At 44.5% G+C, this 20,651-nt stretch overlaps 1 protein-coding gene across 1 annotated transcript in view; it reads left to right on the top strand.

Moving 5' to 3' along the window:
* The first annotated feature begins 2,083 nt into the window (after positions 1-2,083).
* The window catches only part of LOC106593309 (uncharacterized), an 81,892-nt gene continuing 63,324 nt past the window's right edge, over positions 2,084-20,651 (top strand). Inside the window, exon 1 of the mRNA XM_045699109.2 lies at positions 2,084-2,331. Within this exon, the coding sequence (XP_045555065.2) occupies positions 2,247-2,331 (85 nt within the window). The 5' untranslated portion in view covers positions 2,084-2,246. The remainder of the gene's footprint in view (positions 2,332-20,651) is intronic.

Genomic DNA, 20,651 nt, shown 5'->3' with positions numbered 1-20,651 from the left:
TGACTTTTTCCACGTTTTGTTAGGTTACAGCCTTATTCTAAAATTGATTAAATTGTTTTTTCCCCCTCATCAATCTACACACAATACCCCATAATGACAAAGTAAGACAGGTTTTAAGAAATGTTTGCTAATTTATAAAAAATAAAAACCAGAAATATTACATTTACATAAGTATTCAGATCCTTTACTCAGTACTTTGTTGAAGCACCTTTGGCAGTGATTACAGCCTCGAGTCTTCTTGGGTATGGCACTACAAGCTTGGCACACCTGTATTTGGGGAGTTTCTCTCATTCTTCTCTGCAGATCCTCTCAAGCTCTGTCAGGTTGGATGGGGAGTGTTGCTGCACAGCTATTTTCAGGTCTCTCCAGAGATGTTCGATCAGGTTCAGGTTCTTGCTGGGCCAATCAAGGACATTCTGAGACTTGTCCTGAAGCCACTCCTGCGTTGTCTTGGCTGTGTGCTTAGGGTTGTTACCCTGTTGGAAAGTGAACCTTCGCCCCAGTCTGAGGTCCTGAGCGCTCTGGAGCAGGTTTTCATCAAGGATCGCTCTGTACTTTGCTCAGTTCATCTTTCCCTCGATCCTGACTAGTCTCCCAGTCCATGCCGCTGAAAAACATCCCCACAGCATGATGCTGCCACCACCATGCTTCACCGTAGGGAATGTGCCAGGTTTCCTCCAGATGTGACGCTTGGCTTTTAGGCCAAAGAGTTTAATCTTGGTTTCATCAGACCAGAGAATCTTGTTTCTCCTGGTCTGAGAGTCCTTTAGATGCTTTTTGGCAATCTCCAAGTGGGCTGTCATAAGTGGCCTGATTGGTGGAGTGCTGCAGTGATGGTTGTCCTTCTGGAAGGTTCTCCCATCTCCACAGAGAAACTCTAGAGCTCTGTCAGAGTGACCATCGGGTTCTTGGTCACCTCCCTGACCAAGGCCCTTCTCCCCCGATTGTTCAGTTCTGCTCAAGGCAGAGTCTTGGTGGTTCCAAGCTTCTTCCATTTAAGAATGATGGAGACCACTGTGTTCCACTGTGTTCTTCAATGCTGCAGAAAGGTTTTGGTACTCTTCCCCAGATCTGACACAATCTTGCCTCGGAGTTATACAGACAATTCCTTCGACCTCATGGCTTGGTTTTTGCTCTGACATGCACTTTCAACTGTGGGACCGTATATAGACAGGTGTGTGCCTTTCCAAATCAGGTCCAATTATTGAATTTACCACAGGTGGACTCCAATCAAGTTGTAGAAACATCTCAATGATGATCAATGGAAACAGGATGCACCTGAGTGTCATAGCAAAGGATCGGAATACTTATGTAAATAAGGTTTCTGTTTAGAATTTTTAATACATTTGCTAAAATTTCTAAAAACCTGTGTTCACTTTGTTATTATGGGTTTATTTTTTATTTAACCTTATTTAACTAGGCAAGTCAGTTAAGAACAAATTCTTATTTTACAATGGCGGCCTGATTAATTTGTTTTATTTAATCAACTTTAGGTTAAGGCTGTAACATAGCAAAATGTTGAAAAAGTAAAGGGGTCTGAATACTTTCTGAAAGCACTGTATGTCTTCATTAGAGAATATTGGTTTCCACATGTAGGCTTTAACAGTATGGGTGGGTTGATTTAATGCTAGAGGGACAGACTCACTACACACTGCACACTCACTGTCTGTCAGCTAAGCAGCTTTTCCTTTCTCTCTGGGTGGAATGCAGGGTTTAGGGGCATGTGTTATATGCCATCTTGTCTCAACATGGGGACATGTATAAGCCAACTAAATGCTGATAATACCGTTTTCCTGCAGCCTTTGATTAGGTTTAGTCAAATGTCTTGGTGTACAGAAAGCTTATTGAAGAACTTGCATATTGTGTAAATAATTGTTTGACTGAGCACTAGGTTAGCTTACCTGATTTTGAAAAGTATGTGGATATCATGAAGTCATAAAAGGCGTCAAATGTCAGTGTATTTTAGATTGGACCTGTCAGTCACGGCGGTTTGGATGAATCTACCAAAACATTAGGACACTAGGACCCAGGGGAAAATCCCGTGGACAGGTTTAGGTTTTGTCCATAGCGCCCGCGAACTAACGTTTTACTGTAGATTATACTGTCAATTCTGTTTCGGTACTCAAGGCCAACGACACTGTTCTAGGACCGAGACGGAGATGCCCAAATGTGCATGAACCTTTTAGCTTTTTGCTTACCAAACAAAAGGACTTGTGGAAATATTTTGCACAAATAAGCGGAAAACAATGCCTTGTGTTGACAGGTGGTCGTTGGGTCTGCATACTTGCGTACTTCTACTGGTTGTCACACGGACAGAAACTCAAAGGACAGGTAAATATGTCGGATACATTGTTGCAATTTTTTTTAAATGTACAGGCAACTTGAAGCCTTTTGAGTTTTTAAATGCACGTGACTTAAATATCTTTGTAAGTGAATACTATTGCATCTCAACATAAAATAACAACCTACTATGTTATATTTTGTGAATAAAAACATTTTACATCTGCGTTATATGAGATTATAGATTTTATTTTAACCCCTACTGAACATTAGTTCATTACAGCTACACTTGATGGCATAACCATTGTAGACCATATAAGGAAAACATTTCGGTTTCTATGACACCTATGCTGTGGACAGTTCTGGGCATAATCAGGTACAGTGATATTTGATACATCACTCAAGGGAGGAATGAAGTGTGCTGGTTGTGCTAATGGTAATGTATGTCTAGGCTTGTCCAGAACTATGAATAGCTAAAATCACAAAGACAATCTTCCAACACCAACGCCAATAGCACATTCAATAGTTGCATTGGAATAGAAAGTACAATATTAGGTGTTAACCTAATATTGTACTTTCTATTGTACTGTACTTGTATTGTACTTTCTAGCAGGTGTTTTAACCTGCTAGACATAATATTGACTTGACGTTTATTAGCCTTTTCATCTTTGTAATGTTTTCACTGAAATCCTCAATCAGCTATTATAATTTAAGGGGCTTTTTTGACATGGGAAACATATGTGTACAGTGCCAAAGCAAGTGAAATAGATAATAAATAAAAGTGAAATAAACAATAGAAAATGTACAGTAAGCATTACACTCACAAAAGTTCCAAAAGAATACAGACATTTCTCTCTCTCTCTCTCTCTCTGCTCTCTCTCTCTCTCTCTCTCTCTCTCTCTCTCTCTCTCTCTCCCCCCCCCCCCCCCCCCCCCCCCCCCCCCCCCCCCCCCGTCTGTCACAAACGTTCAATTCAAGGGGCTTTATTGGCATGGGAAACATATGTTTACATGGAAATGGATAAACAAAAGTGAAATAAACAATAAAAAGTGAACAGTAAATATTACATTCACACAAATTCCAAAATAATAAAGACATTTCAAATGTTATATTATGTGGAAACTCTGTGGCTCAGTTGGTAGAGCATGGTGTGTGCAACGCCAGGGTTATGGGTTCGATTCCCACGGGGGGGCCAGTACAAAAAAATAATAATTATGAAATGTATGCATTCACTACTGTAAGTTGCTCTGGATAAGAGCATCTGCTAAATGACTAAAATGTAAATGTATGTCTGTATACAGTGTTGTAATGATGTGCAAATAGTTAAAGTAAAAAAGGCTAAATACATAAATATGGGTAGTATTTACAATGGTGTTTGTTCTTCACTGGTTGCCCTTTTCTTGTGGCAACAGGTAAAAAATCTTGCTGCTGTGATGTCACACTGTGGTATTTCACCCAATAGATAAAAAATTGAATTCTTTGTGGGTCTGTGTAATCTGAGGGAAATATGGTCATACATTTGGCAGGAGGTTAGGAAGTGCAGCTCAGTTTCCACCTCATTTTGTGGCCTGTGTGCACATAGCCTGTCTTCTCTTGAGAGCCAGGTCTGCCTATGGCGGCCTTTCTCAATAGCAAGGCTATGTTCACTGAATCTGTACATAGTCAAAGCTTTCCTTAATTTTGGGTCAGTCGCAGTGGTCAGGTATTCTGCCACTGCGTACTCTCTGTTTAGGGCCAAATAGCATTGTAGTTTTCTCTGTTTTTTTGTTAATTCTTTCCAATGTGTCAAGTAATGATCTTTTTGTTTTCTCATGATTTGGTTGGGTCTAATTGTGTTGCTAACCTGGGGCTCTGTGGGGTCTGTTTGTGTTTGTGAACAGAGCCCCAGGACCAGCTTGCTCAGGGGGCTCTTCTCCAGGTTCATTTTTATTTTTTATTTCACTTTTATTTATCCAGGTAAGCCAGTTGAGAACAAGTTCTCATTTACAACTGCAACCTGGCCAAGATAAAGCAAAGCAGTGTTACACATGGAGTAAACAAGCGTACAGTCAATAACACAATAGAAAAAAAAGTCTATATACAGTGTGTGCAAATGGCGTGAGGAGGTAAGGCAATAAATAGGCCATAGTAGCGAAATAATTACAATTTAGCAGATTAACACTGGAGTGATAGATGAGCAGATGATGATGTGCAAGTAGTGATACTAGTGTGCAAAAGAGCAGAAAAGTAAATAAAAACAATATGGGGATGAGGTAGGTAGATTGGGTGGGCTATTTACAGATGGACTATGTACAGCTGCAGCGATCGGTTAGCCGCTCAGATAGCTGATGTTTAAAGTTAGTGAGGGAGATGTAAGTTTCCAGATTCAGCAATTTTTGCATTTTGTTCCAGTCACTGGCAGCAGAGAACTGGAAGGAAAGGCAGCGAAAGGAGATGCTGGCTTTGGGGATGACCAGTGAGATATACCTGCTGGAGCGCGTGCTACGGGTGGGTGTTGTTATTGTGACCAGTGAGCTGAGATAAGGCGGAGCTTTACCTAGCATAGACTTATAGATGACCTGGAGCCAGTGGGTCTGGCGACGAATATGTAGCGAGGGCCAGCCGACTAGAGCATACAGGTCGCATTGGTGGGTGGTATAAGGGGCTTTGGTAACAAAACAGATGGCACTGTGATAGACTGCATCCAGTTTGGTGAGTAGAGTATTGGAAGCTATTTTGTAGATGACATCGCCGAAGTCGAGGATCGGTAGGATAGTCAGTTTTACTAGGGTAAGTTTGGCGGCGTGAGTGAAGGAGGCTTTGTTCCGAAATAGAAAGCCGATTCTAGATTTGATTTTGGATTGGAGATGTTTGATGTGAGTCTGGAAGGAGAGTTTACAGTCTAGCCAGACACCTAGGTATTTGTAGTTGTCCACCTATTCTAGGTCAGAACCGTCCAGAGTAGTGATGCTAGCCGGGCGGGCGGGTGCGGGCAGTGAACGGTTGAAAAGCATGCATTTGGTTTTACTAGCGTTTAAGAGCAGTTGGAGGCCACAGAAGGAGTGTTGTATGGCATTGAAGCTCATTTGGAGGTTAGTTAACACAGTGTCCAAAGAAGGGCCAGATGTATACAGAATGGTGTTGTCTGCGTAGAGGTGGATCAGGCAATCACCCGCAGCAAGAGCGACATCGTTGATATATACAGAGAAAAGAGTCTGCCTGAGAATTGAACCCTGTGGTACCGGGGCTGAGGTGCACCCATGACCAGCTCGGAAACCGGATTGCACAGCGGAACGGTGGGATTCGAAATGGTCAGTGATCTGTTTATTAATTTGGCTTTTGAAGACTTTAGAAGGGCAGGGCAGGATGGATATATGTCTATAACAGTTTGGGTCTAGAGTGTCACCCCCTTTGAAGACGGGGATGACCACGGCAGCTTTCCAATCTTTAGGGATCTCGAACGATACGAAAGAGAGGTTGAACAGACTGGTAATAGGGGTTGCAACAATGGCGGCGGATAGTTTTAGAAAGAGAGGATCCAGATTGTCTAGCCCAGCTGATCTGTATGGGTCCAGATTTTGCAGCTCTTTCAGAACATCTGCTGTCTGGATTTGGGTGAAGGAGAAGCTGGGGAGGCCCGGGCAAGTAGCTGCGGGGTGTGTGGAGCTGTTGGCCGAGGTTGGGGTAGCCAGGAGAAAAGCATGGCCAGCCGTAGAGAAATGCTTATTGAAATTTTTGATTATCATATCATCATTGTCATCTCTCTGTAGGTGATGGCTTTGTTATGGAAGGTTTGGGAATCGCTTCCTTTTAGGTGGTTGTAGAATTTAAAAGCTATTTTCTGGATTTTGATCATTAGCGGGTATCGGCCTAATTCTGCTCTGCATTCATTGTTTTGTGTTTTATGTTGTACACAGAGCATATTTTTGCAGAATTCTGCATGCAGTGTCTCAATTTGGTGTTTGTCCCATGTTATGAATTATTGGTTGGTTAGCGGACCCCAGACCTCACAACCATCAAGGGCAATGGGGTTGTGAGGTATGTATAGTTTTTTTGTGTGCTCTAGGGCAACGGTGTCTAGATGGAATTTGTATTCGTGGTTCTGGCAACTGGACCTTTTTTATTACACCATTATTTTTGTCTTACTGAGATTTACTGTCAGGGCCCAGATCTGGCAGAATCTGTACAGAAGATCTAGGTGCTGCTGTAGGCCCTCCTTGGTTGGGGACAGAAGCACCAGATCATCAGCAAACAGTAGACATTTCACTTCAGATTCTAGTAGGGTGAGACTGGGTGCTGCAGACTGTTCTAGTGCCCTCACCAATTCATTGATATACTGTATATGTTGTAGATGGTGGGGCTTAAGCTGCATCCCTGTCTCACCCCCCGGCCCTGTGGAAAGAAATGTGTGTGTTTTGTGCCAATTTTGTGTACATGGATGTACATAATGTCGTATGTTTTTCCCCCAACACCACTTTCCATCAATATGTATAGCAGATCCTCATGCCGAATTGTGTCAAAAGCTTTTTTGAAGTCAACAAAGCATGAGAAGACTTTGCCTATGTTTTGGTTTGTTTTTATCAATTAGGATGTGCAGGGTGAATACGTGGTATGTCGTATGGTCATTTGGTAAATAGCCAATTTGACATTTGCTCAGTAGAGGAAATTTACATTTCCTTTCACTGAGGAAATGTACAAGTCTGGTGTTAATGATAATGCAGAGGATTTTCCCAAGGTTGCTGTTGACGCATATCCCACGGTAGTTATTGGGGTTAAATTTGTCTTCACTTTTGTGGATTGGGGTCAACAGTCCTTGGTTCCAAATATTGGGGAAGATGCCAGAGCTGAGGATGATGTTAAAGAGTTTAAGTAAAGCCAATTGGAATTTGTGGTCCACAGGCCTTTTTGGATTGGAGGGTGTGCATTTTGTCTATAGTTCTGTCTGTCTGTCTGTCTGTCTGTCTGTCTGTCTGTCTGTCTGTCTGTCTGTCTGTCTGTCTGTCTGTCTGTCTGTCTGTCTGTCTGTCTGTCTGTCTGTCTGTCTGTCTGTCTGTCTGTCTGTCTGTCTGTCTGTCTGTCTGTCTGTCTGTCTGTCGGTCTCTTGCTCTCTCACTCTCTCTCTCTTTCTCTGTGTGTGTATGTGGTGTGTGCGTGTGCAGCATTGTTTGTGTGTGTCCCTCCAGGCTAGTGATTGATGGTGTGCTCAGACTTTCCCTTCTCCAGGGAGGGTTGAGGGTTGGCCAGGCCAGTCTTTCCAGGGAAACAGATTCCAGTTCATCTTGTGGCTCCTGACTTAATTTGTCTTTGTTTCCTTCTCTTGTCGACCATGCCAGGGTGGCAGTGAACACATTGTCCTTCAACCCCGTTGACTCACTTAGAGGTCAACTCTGTAGGAATGCTGTGTCTTTTGTATGGGCTTACAGACAATTCATATCATCATGGGTTTCAGAAATTCCATTATCATTCTTTTTAGCAATATTTCCACATTTCCACATAGAATAGATGTGGCATCCCTGTCCATGTTACAGTAGGTGTCTTGGAAATGATTGGTTGTATTGGAGCTGTGGTCTCTTTCCTTACAGGATGTTTCTGAGTGGAATGGCAGAGGAAAGTTGCTGTATTGTAGGGTAGCTTCTATCTCATGCTGTAATTATATTATAAACTCTGTTGTTTCAGCCAGCTTTTGTTTCATAGGGCTCCAAAATATCTGGATTATTTCCTGGATCCACAGCTGTTCCAGCAACCTGTATGAACATGAGGTCCCAAACCCGGTCATAATCATACCAGTGTAACACCGTAGCCGCATAATGTTTTGTGTTCATTGATTGATGGATGGTTGGGCCTTGTGGAACTATATAAATAACACATATTGGGGGAAGATTATATGATGAATGTCTAAGTAACATACACATTCTATTTCTGCTAATGTAGTAACATAGATTTCACATAACAATTACCAAACTATCAATAAGTGTATGATCATACTTCTGAGGTCTTTCTGCAGGCTAGTTCAACTGGGCTCTAGGCCCAGACAGTGGCTTGGAATGTGACGTTGGATGTTTGAAAGACAACCTGAAAATTGCACTGCTCATTATACTGTGCAGACCTATAAGCTGTGCTTAAACTATGATAAAGAATCTACCCCTCAGGGGTTTGGCTGGAGAACATGTCTGCTTCAGTTCTGAACTAGATACAGGAAGGTAGTTCTAGTCTGTAGCTAGCTACTGTACTGCCATATAGTTCTGAACTAGAGACAGGATGGTAGTTCTAGTCTGTAGCTAGATACTGTACTGCCATATAGTTCTGAACTAGAGACAGGAAGGTAGTTCTAGTCTGTAGCTAGCTACTGTACTGTCATATAGTTCTGAACTAGAGACAGGAAGGTAGTTCTAGTCTGTAGCTAGATACTGTACTGTCATATAGTTCTGAACTAGAGACAGGAAGGTAGTTCTAGTCTGTAGCTAGCTACTGTACTGTCATATAGTTCTGAACTAGAGACAGGAAGGTAGTTCTAGTCTGTAGCTAGCTACTGTACTGCCATATAGTTCTGAACTAGAGACAGGAAGGTAGTTCTAGTCTGTAGCTAGCTACTGTACTGTCATTTAGTTCTGAACTAGAGACAGGAAGGTAGTTCTAGTCTGTAGCTAGCTACTGTACTGTCATTTAGTTCTGAACTAGAGACGGGAAGGTAGTTCTAGTCTGTAGCTAGATACTGTACTGTCATATAGTTCTGAACTAGAGACAGGAAGGTAGTTCTAGTCTGTAGCTAGCTACTGTACTGTCATTTAGTTCTGAACTAGAGACGGGAAGGTAGTTCTAGTCTGTAGCTAGCTACTGTACTGTCATTTAGTTCTGAACTAGAGACGGGAAGGTAGTTCTAGTCTGTAGCTAGATACTGTACTGTCATATAGTTCTGAACTAGCGACAGGATGGTAGTTCTAGTCTGTAGCTAGATACTGTACTGCCATATAGTTCTGAACTAGAGACAGGAAGGTAGTTCTAGTCTGTAGCTAGCTACTGTACTGTCATATAGTTCTGAACTAGAGACAGGAAGGTAGTTCTAGTCTGTAGCTAGATACTGTACTGTCATATAGTTCTGAACTAGAGACAGGAAGGTAGTTCTAGTCTGTAGCTAGCTACTGTACTGTCATATAGTTCTGAACTAGAGACAGGAAGGTAGTTCTAGTCTGTAGCTAGCTACTGTACTGCCATATAGTTCTGAACTAGAGACAGGAAGGTAGTTCTAGTCTGTAGCTAGCTACTGTACTGTCATTTAGTTCTGAACTAGAGACGGGAAGGTAGTTCTAGTCTGTAGCTAGCTACTGTACTGTCATTTAGTTCTGAACTAGAGACGGGAAGGTAGTTCTAGTCTGTAGCTAGATACTGTACTGTCATATAGTTCTGAACTAGAGACAGGAAGGTAGTTCTAGTCTGTAGCTAGCTACTGTACTGTCATTTAGTTCTGAACTAGAGACAGGAAGGTAGTTCTAGTCTGTAGCTAGCTACTGTACTGTCATATAGTTCTGAACTAGAGACAGGAAGGTAGTTCTAGTCTGTAGCTAGCTACTGTACTGTCATATAGTTCTGAACTAGAGACAGGAAGGTAGTTCTAGTCTGTAGCTAGCTACTGTACTGCCATATAGTTCTGAACTAGAGACAGGAAGGTAGTTCTAGTCTGTAGCTAGCTACTGTACTGTCATTTAGTTCTGAACTAGAGACAGGAAGGTAGTTCTAGTCTGTAGCTAGCTACTGTACTGTCATTTAGTTCTGAACTAGAGACGGGAAGGTAGTTCTAGTCTGTAGCTAGATACTGTACTGTCATATAGTTCTGAACTAGCGACAGGATGGTAGTTCTAGTCTGTAGCTAGCTACTGTACTGTCATAGAGGTCTATCATGATCTCTGTGACACTTTGGTCAATTGTGTCTTGAGTTGGGTGTGACTAGGGGCAAATGAAAGGGAGCTGACAAATCAACCAGCTTTACCTGTCACTGTCTGACTCATCAAAGGACTCTGGTGTTGGGCAGGGCTCAGGTTCAATAAGAGGGACAGGAGGACAGGACATTTGTGTTGGGCAGGGCTCAGGTTCAATAAGAGGGACAGGAGGACAGGACATTTGTGTTGGGCAGGGCTCAGGTTCAATAAGAGGGACAGGAGGACAGGACATTTGTGTTGGGCAGGGCTCAGGTTCAATAAGAGGGACAGGAGGACAGGACATTTGTGTTGGGCAGGGCTCAGGTTCAATAAGAGGGACAGGAGGACAGGACATTTGTGTTGGGCAGGGCTCAGGTTCAATAAGAGGGACAGGAGGACAGGACATTGGTGTTGGGCAGGGCTCAGGTTCAAGAGTCATGGTGGACATGTTGTTAGGACAACATTGGTGGAAGAGTCATGGTGGACATGTTGTTAGGACAACATTGGTGGAAGAGTCATGGTGGACATGTTGTTAGGACAACATTGGTGGAAGTGTCTTGGTAGACTTGTTGCTCGTAGTGGTCATGATGAAAAGAAAACCAGAAAGGAGACTGTATTGCTATTTGGGACAAACAGGTCAAATCCTGAACTACACCTCTGCCCTGTCCAGGGAAGTAGTAACACCTCTGTCCTGTCCAGGGAAGTAGTAACACCTCTGTCCTGTCCAGGGAAGTAGTAACACCTCTGTCCTGTCCAGGGAAGTAGTAACACCTCTGTCCTGTCCAGGGAAGTAGTAACACCTCTGTCCTGTCCAGGGAAGTAGTAGCACCTCTGTCCTGTCCAGGGAAGTAGTAACACCTCTGTCCTGTCCAGGGAAGTAGTAACACCTCTGCCCTGTCCAGGGAAGTAGTAACACCTCTGTCCTGTCCAGGGAAGTAGTAACACCTCTGTCCTGTCCAGGGAAGTAGTAACACCTCTGTCCTGTCCAGGGAAGTAGTAACACCTCTGTCCTGTCCAGGGAAGTAGTAACACCTCTGCCCTGTCCAGGGAAGTAGTAACACCTCTGTCCTGTCCAGGGAAGTAGTAACACCTCTGTCCTGTCCAGGGAAGTAGTAACACCTCTGTCCTGTCCAGGGAAGTAGTAACACCCGCCTGCGGGTGCCCTCGCCTGTCCAGGGAAGTAGTAACACCTCTGTCCTGTCCAGGGAAGTAGTAACACCTCTGTCCTGTCCAGGGGAGACCCCGCCCTGCCAGGGGCGTAACACCTCTGCCCTGTCCAGGGAAGTAGTAACACCTCTGTCCTGTCCAGGGAAGTAGTAACACCTCTGCCCTGTCCAGGGAAGTAGTAACACCTCTGTCCTGTCCAGGGAAGTAGTAACACCTCTGCCCTGTCCAGGGAAGTAGTAACACCTCTGTCCTGTCCAGGGAAGTAGTAACACCTCTGTCCTGTCCAGGGAAGTAGTAACACCTCTGTCCTGTCCAGGGAAGTAGTAACACCTCTGCTCTGTCCAGGGAAGTAGTAAGACCTCTGTCCTGTCCAGGGAAGTAGTAACACCTCTGTCCTGTCCAGGGAAGTAGTAACACCTCTGTCCTGTCCAGGGAAGTAGTAACACCTCTGTCCTGTCCAGGGAAGTAGTAACACCTCTGCTCCTGTCCAGGGAAGTAGTAAGACCTCTGTCCTGTCCAGGGAAGTAGTAACACCTCTGTCCTGTCCAGGGAAGTAGTAACACCTCTGTCCTGTCCAGGGAAGTAGTAGCACCTCTGTTCTGTTCGGGGAAGTAGTAACACCTCTGTGAATGCACCCTTGTGGGGCTCCAGAGTTGAGGATCAGCGGGGTGGAGATGTTGTTACCTACCCTCACCACCTGGGGGCGGCCTGTCAGAAAGTCCAGGACCCAGTTGCACAGGGCGGGGTCGAGACCCAGGGTCTCGAGCTTAATGACGAGTTTGGAGGTTACTATGGTGTTAAATGCTGAGCTGTAATCGATGAACAACATTCTTACATAGGTATTCCTCTTGTCCAGATGGGTTAGGGCAGTGTGCAGTGTGATTGCAATTGCGTCGTCTGTGGACTTATTGGGGCAGTAAGCAAATTGGAGTGGGTCTAGGGTGTCAGGTAGGGTGGAGGTGATATGATCCTTGACTAGTCTCTCAAAGCACTTCCTGTCCAGGGAAGTAGTCCCGTTCCTCTTTGTTCCTAAGTGTTTCTGTAGACAGCTCTTAGCATGTTAATACCTGTGTTTTGTCCCACTCTTAACTATAATTACTACTTTACCCTTGTGTAGCCTAGTTGACCAAACCCATCTAGATTTTTAAGTCACTCTAAGTGAGGTAGTAGAGGCTGCCCCTAACCACAGATATGGGATCTGATTACCCTACCACAAGTCTTAACATTAACATTTGGTTAATAACAAATATCTGACCCCGGACCAGCAGTTAGGGAAAACGTCAACGACAATCCCAGGATGCTTTGGAGAGCCACAGGAAGTGTAATAATAGTGTAATAGTGACATACATGGATGATCTAACAGGGAGAAGAGGATGTTTTCATACCCTCTTCCACCTTTCTTTGTGTTTATATCAGCTCGCCCATCTAAATTGGTCTTTGAACAGAATAGGTCCTGTTTGATGGTACGGAATGCAATGTTTTCCCATCTGCAGAGTCAGATTGGGCAGGCTGCTTTGAGGTGGTGCTAGGGGTGATGGTGCGGACAGGGGAGATCGCAGGCTGGGGCTTGCATCACTTCCCCTGCTCCTCACAACATGGCCCTATTAACATAGCTTCGTTGTCATGGAAACCATTAAGAAAACATGTAATGATACACTTGAGTGTACGAAACATTAGGAACACCTAGTCTTTCCATGACATAGACTGACCAGGTGAATCCGGGTGAAAGCTATGACCCCTTATTGATGTCACTTGTTAAATCCACTTCAATCAGTATTGATGAAGGGGAGGAGACAGGTTAAAGAAGGATTTTTAAGCCTTGAGACAATTGAGACATGGATTGTGCATTGTGCCATTTAAAGGGTTAATGGGCAAGACAAAAGATGCCTTTGAATGGGGTATGGTAGTAGGTGCCAGGTGCACCGGTTTGAGTGTGTCAAGAACCGCAGCGCTTCTGTTTTTTTTAATGCTCAAAAGTTTCCTGTGTGTATCAAGAATGGTACACCACCCAAAGGGCATCCAGCCAACTGTGGGAAGTGTTGGAGTTAACATGGGCCAGCACCCCAGTGGAATGCTTTCGACATCTTGTATAGTCCATGCTCCGGCGAATTGAGGCTGTTCTGAAGGCAGTAGGGGGCTTAATAATAAACATCAGGATTCACTTGTATGTATACTTCATTGAATGGTTAACAGACTATTTAGTGGTTAATAGGTAGTTCACACACCACTGCACATATCTTGCTGTGCCAAGCAGCCTCTCAAAACATAGAAGGCATTTACCCTGAATTCTCTTCTTTGCTAGTCAGTCACTGTATCAGAGAAACCTCTATGTGTTGAGTGACTGACTCACTGGTCATGGAAAGCCTGTTTCTAAAGCGTTTGATCAACACAGAACAAGACAATTGTCTGAGCTGCCTGTATTCAGCATAGTGGGAAAGGAACTCAGATAAGATAGCCGAGTGTCTAACTTTTCCACTGGAGGATCTATTGTGTTGTGGGTACTCTACGTCTCATCAGGCCTGGTGGAATGGGGAATGGAAGAGGACGCTCTCATTCACTTCCCACATGGTGCCCGATTCAACTCCAACCAGAACAACTAACTGGATCCTAGCCGACTGGGGCCGTTGTCCATTTAAGATACACGTGCTAGATTCACACGGCTATTTGTCGCCATGAGCCTAAAGGGTAGAGGGTGGGGCTTAGATTTACTCCCTAGGGATTAATCATTGGAGTTGTATTTTTGGGGGGTGAGAAACTGCAAATTAGTTTAAAACAATGTAATACTGTTTATATGCAGTTTAAAAACAGAATGTCAGATTAATTGTGATGATACCAATGACTATGTATGAATGGACAAAGCCATTGATCACGTGACACCATTCATTCCTATGTGAAGAATAGCGCATTAAAGCCAAATTAAGTCAGTTAAGATGGCTTCTCAAGGAGGCATAACGTGCAGTTTGAGCTACTCCAGGAAGTGACGTTGCAGGCTAACTCAGTGCTGCCCCCTCTCATTGAGGAACTCAATGTGAAGGTACTGCAGGCTGCCATTAGCAACTAAACTAGATCTTTTCTTAGATCGAAACTACAGGGTTGGTTTGGAACCTTTGGCCCTTTGTTTGCTTGTAAGCTTCTCGTCATCCAGTCCAATCCACCTCAAACCATCACTGATTTAACATCTGTGGTGAAACACCCAGCGAGTCAACTGTGTCATGTTAGCTGTGTCAGAGTACAGTTTTTCCAAAATGTGCCTGACCCCTGGTGACCAGCATCACAGTATGCCTGGCCCGCCTGTCACCTCTCTGTCTGTCTCCGTCATCTCATAGTTTCTCTCCCTGATCCTGAAGTCTCTACCCTGGTCCAAGATCTGTTTGTGCTGTCTTGCCAAATCCTATGGTTGTTTCTTTAACCTGGTCCCAGATCTGTTTGTACTGTCTTGCCATTTGCCAACACCAATGGTCATTGTTGGCAAGACAGAACAAACAGAGTTGAGACCAGGCTAGAGGTCTGAGCCTGTGACTGGGAACTTAGTGTGAATTGATGTGTTGTGACACATGCTGCAAGGGAAAAGGCCCATCTCTGGAGGAATGTGATCGCAGTATTGCGCTGCAGCTCTATGGCCCGTGGGTCTTGGTCTTTCCACTTGACTTTGATGTCACATCCCCCTAGAGCCTCACACTAAAGACAGCAGTGTCTGTCAGATGAACAGTAGCCTATAGCAGGGTTTCCCATCTACAGCCCTCCAGTATCACCAACAGTACACATTTGTGTTGTAGCCCCAGACAAGCACCCCTGATTCAACTAGTCAACTAATCATCAGGCCCTCAATGAGATGAATCAGGTCTGCTTGTCTGGGGCTACAACGAAAATGTATCTTGTTGGGGGTACTGGAGGACTGGAGTTGGGAAACACTGGCCTATAAGCAATGGAGGAGAGCGATATTATGAAGTTTAACTCAATACGTATGTATAAAAGAGGCCTTAGATACTTTGTTTTGGTCTCATATTTCATATTTCAGTAGGTCAACGGAAATATAAGAATCGCAGCGTCCCTCCGAGAGAATAATTGTTTAATCTTCTATTCACGTGGCCTGCAGTACTTCATGTTGTTGTCAGCTACAGGTGCGGCCCTGGTATTATGAAGTTGCACCATTCAACATACTCTCGTCCTAGATACTGTAGGTAGCCATTTCTAAAGCTCCACTTGCTCTTTGGCTGTGTGTGTTTACAAAATGCACTCATAATTGTAGACAAGAAACAGTGTTTTAGTCATGTCTTAAACTAACACCATTTTCCCAGTCTGTCCTTGAAACAACCTGATTGTAGACTAATTAAAAGAGTGGGAAATTACAGACAGCAGAAAGGAGACCTGAAAGCTTTTAACGGTGCAACCAACACCCAATATCCTTCTTCCCTGCTTAGGGAGTGAACGTTATTTAAAATCTGACTTCTCTTCAGCAAAATATATTTTACCTAAAAAACAAAAACAAGTCACCCTCCCCTATACCCAAAATAATAATTCAAACATAAAGTGGATAGTAGAGAACATGCCTGCCGTTTACCATCTCTTCTTGGACACACCAGAGCCTTAGATATGCCGTTCTAGAAACTGTTCTTTGTCCTGTAAGCATTAGGCCTATAAGGCAATGCAGGATTCTTTTTATAGGGCACAGGGCTGCAGGCCAGACGGTTGTGGGTTCACAGACCACCATGGACAGGAGTTAGAGTAGAGGTGTAAAGATCTCCTTTATAGTAAAATAATTGCATGAATCTATCACAGTATTTGCAGGTCTGAGAAAAAAATAGCCTTTTATAAACCTCTCATGCAATTCTATGTCATTTTACATATTAGCAGGATCTTTTTTAATACCACACACATTACTGAAATTACAGATTAGGAATGGACAGAGAGATAGGCGTATGTGTTCATTTTATCATATTTCTCCAATGCCAAATCAACGAAACTGTCCCTGTTAGCAAATAATTAAATCTGAGACATAATTAGGAATCTGAGCATGGTACTTTAAAAAGTTAGGCCTACCTTTCCACCTCAGAGGGAGTAGGTCTACCTTTCCACCTCAGAGGGAGTAGGTCTACCTTTCCACCTCAGAGGGAGACCTTTCCACCTCAGAGGGAGTAGGTCTACCTTTCCACCTCAGAGGGAGTAGGTCTACCTTTCCACCTCAGAGGGAGTAGGTCTACCTTTCCACCTCAGAGGGAGTAGGTCTACCTTTCCACCTCAGACGGAGTAGGCCTACCTTTCCACCTCAGAGGGAGTAGGTCTACCTTTCCACCTCAGAGGGAGTAGGTCTACCTTTCCACCTCAGAGGGAGTAGGTCTACCTTTCCACCTCAGACGGAGTAGGTCTACCTTTCCACCTCAGACGGAGTAGGTCTACCTTTCCACCTCAGAGGGAGTAGGTCTACCTTTCCACCTCAGAGGGAGTAGGTCTACCTTTCCACCTCAGAGGGAGTAGGTCTACCTTTCCACCTCAGACGGAGTAGGTCTACCTTTCCACCTCAGACGGAGTAGGTCTACCTTTCCACCTCAGAGGGAGTAGGTCTACCTTTCCACCTCAGACGGAGTAGGTCTACCTTTCCACCTCAGACGGAGTAGGTCTACCTTTCCACCTCAGACGGAGTAGGTCTACCTTTCCACCTCAGAGGGAGTAGGTCTACCTTTCCACCCCAGAGGGAGTAGGTCTACCTTTCCACCCCAGAGGGAGTAGGTCTACCTTTCCACCTCAGAGGGAGTAGGTCTACCTTTCCACCTCAGAGGGAGTAGGTCTACCTTTCCACCCCAGAGGGAGTAGGTCTACCTTTCCACCTCAGACGGAGTAGGTCTACCTTTCCACCTCAGACGGAGTAGGTCTACCTTTCCACCCCAGAGGGAGTAGGTCTACCTTTCCACCCCAGAGGGAGTAGGTCTACCTTTCCACCCCAGAGGGAGTAGGTCTACCTTTCCACCCCAGAGGGAGTAGGTCTGCCTTTCCACCCCAGCGGGAGTAGGTCTACCTTTCCACCCCAGAGGGAGTAGGTCTACCTTTCCACCTCAGACGGAGTAGGCCTACCTTTCCACCCCAGAGGGAGTAGGTCTACCTTTCCACCCCAGAGGGAGTAGGCCTACCGACGCAGAAAAATGTAAGCTTTAACTGCTGGCTACTTTTCTTCCATGGCTTAACCCAGTGAGAGGAGGTCACAAGTGTTTCCCTAAAAGCTGTCTGGGTTTAAACATCTTCTATTGTACAGAAAGTGAATAGCTCAATCAATTGATAGTGACATAATTAGATTACTTCTCAAGCAAAGTACATTGTTGTCTCCCTGGCTATAGAAGGTTGTGAATGTCAAAGAAACTAAACAATGATATCTCCATATGCATCGGAGTCACATCTTTCCCGGGTATTTTACAACTTGTTTCTAGCATAAAGCATCGTTGACCAATGCGCTGTTATAGATCACTTTACATAATCAGATCTGTAAAAAAAATTCAACATCTTAAGGTGACAAGGGATAGGCCTGTGCTTTTTGTTGTGTTCTTCTGACCACTGTTCTAACAGTCATTGAAGTCATGATTCCACTACCATGTTTTTGAGCCAGGCCGTTTGTGCCAAAAGCTACAGGCACAGTACTCCCCCATTATCCTGAGCAGAATATTATCAAGTCTTGGCACTACTCAACTTTTTTTCTTGTGTCTCTTCTACTGAGTTGGGGAAAGCCAATATATTTGTGGTCGATGACAGTAGATAAGCTAAATATGGATATCTATAGACGGTTGTTTTTTATCATACAATATGTTTACAGATCTCGACAGATTTCTTTCTGCTGTTGCCTGAAACCAAGGTCCCCTTGTACTCCAATTAAGATACTTCACAACAAGCATTGTCTTGTGTTGCTTTCCTCTCCTCCTCTCCTCTCATCTCCTGTCTTCTCTAATGAATCAGGCATTGATACTTGAGAAAAAAGACAGTGTTTTTCAGTTTTACACCCTCTTCTCTGAATATTCCCTGCTTCGCTCTCTGAACAAATCCCATTTTGAAATCCCACTGTGGGTTCAACCTAGCTCCCCCTCCTCCAAACAGAACCACAGACGGTTGTGTTCGCGGGGGAGGGCATTGTGTTCCAGGAGGGCAGTGCCACATTACTGCCAATATAATGCCTGAAGAAGGTCCTCTATTTTGCTCTTCATCACTTTTGCATGTCCATCAAGGAACTCTGCAAGTAGACCATGGCCCAGTTCCATTTCAGTCCCTACTCCCTAGCCCCCATCCCTTCAGTCTTCACAAATCTGAAAAGACTGGACAGATATAAGTGAGTATTAGTTGAACCCATGAGTGAAATAACACAAACACTAGACACAGCTAATGCGAAACGTGAACCTTCTTAATGAGCTTTTTTCCTCACCTCAGTGTAGTGTGTGTAGTCCACTCGACAGTAGATGGCAGCATTTCATGCATTTTCTTTCATTTATTTGGACTCAGATTCCCATACCCCTCTCCATAATGATGGTGCCTAAATGCAATGGTTCCCTCTTCGATGCTGCCTTCTACTGGTCGCTGTGTTTATTGTAAGCTCTTTACAGTAAATCGGCTTCTCATAGCTATAACTCACAAGTACATCAGTGGAGGCTGCTGAGGGGAGGACGGCTCATAATAATGGCTGAAATGGAGTGAATGGGATGGCATCAAACACATGTTTTGGATACCATTCTATTCACTTCATTCCAGCCATTATTATGAGCCGTCCTCCCTTCAGTAGCCTCCACTGAAGTACATGGACAATTCATGGGCTACAAATCAATCAATTTAATCTGCTATTTATTGTCCCATTGCCAATCTCATCTTGTGAGGTGCTGTTGTAAATGATACTGTGTTCTCTGTTAGAGTAGGGGTGAAATATAAATACAGAACAAAGTAGCGTGCTGAGCTGTCTGTGTGAGGCTCTAGATGGCCTGGGAGTGCTGAGCTGTCTGTGTGAGGCTCTGGATGGCTGGGGTGTGCTGAACTGTCTGTGTGAGGCTCTGGGTGGCCTGGGAGTGCTGAGCTGTCTGTGTGAGGCTCTGGATGGCCTGGGAGTGCTGAGCTGTCTGTGTGAGGCTCTGGGTGGCCTGGGAGTGCTGAGCTGTCTGTGTGAGGCTCTGGATGGCCTGGGAGTGCTGAGCTGTCTGTGTGAGGCTCTGGATGGCCTGGGAGTGCTGAGCTGTCTGTGTGAGGCTCTGGATGGCTGGGGCGTGCTGAGCTGTCTGTGTGAGGCTCTGGATGGCCTGGGAGTGCTGAGCTGTCTGTGTGAGGCTCTGGATGGCTGGGGCGTGCTGAGCTATCTGTGTGAGGCTCTGGATGGCCTGGGAGTGCTGAGCTGTCTGTGTGAGGCTCTGGATGGCTGGGGTGTGCTGAGCTGTCTATGTGAGGCTCTAGATGGCTGGGGTGTTAGAGAGTGTTGTGTTGGGTGACCCAACTTGGGTCCATACAGATGTGGTGGGGTTATTTAACAATGTGGGGTCCTGGCATGCTCTCACTGTAAATCCCCTTCCATAAACCTTAACTAATTATTTGGCAGATCTCTACAGTCCTCTTGTACTGTTTGCCAAGGACTAGAGGATGTGCGTGTGCGTGTGTGCTTGTGCATGTCCCTGACGGAAATGAGCTTTTAAACAGCAATTTGTTCTCTCAGCTCCATGGCAAAATGTGTAGATTTGCAGGAAATTACTTTTAAAACAGCAAAATGCCTTCTCGCCTGCCAAGATGGAGGCCTCTAAAATGTTCTTTCCCAGGCCCAATGTACTTTGCTTGAGAAGTAATCTTTTTGTGATAAGCTGGATACTTTTCATAATACTTCACTTGGATAGTTTGCCTCAATTACACACAAATAGGTCAGATCTGTCACCAGCAGAAAATGTAACAGTGATATGAACCCATTACAATATCCCAACCATTTTATGACAGTTAGACCACCCACTTTGGATTAATATAGCACAAATGAGGAGACAAATGCATCACACCACAGACACGTGCCGATTTCCTCTCTCTCTATATATCTCTTTTCTCTCCCCATTTAAACCCCCTAGCTAGGCAGTGTCAGTTCTTTAACCATGTAGACCCCTAGCTAGGCAGTGTCAGTTCTTTAACCATGTAGACCCCTAGCTAGCTAGGCAGTGTCAGTTCTTTAACAAAGTAGACCCCTAGCTAGGCAGTGACAGTTATTTAACCATGTAGACCCCTAGCTAGGCAGTGTCAGTTCTTTAACAAAGTAGACACCTAGCTAGGCAGTGACAGTTATTTAACCATGTAGACCCCTAGCTAGGCAGTGTCAGTTCTTTA

The sequence above is a fragment of the Salmo salar genome, chromosome 17, assembly GCF_965601325.2.
Source record: "Salmo salar chromosome 17, fSalSal1, whole genome shotgun sequence".
NCBI classification, from domain to species: domain Eukaryota; kingdom Metazoa; phylum Chordata; class Actinopteri; order Salmoniformes; family Salmonidae; genus Salmo; species Salmo salar.
The sequence above is the reverse complement of the archived record's forward strand: the minus strand, read 5'-3'. Positions and strand labels throughout refer to the sequence as shown.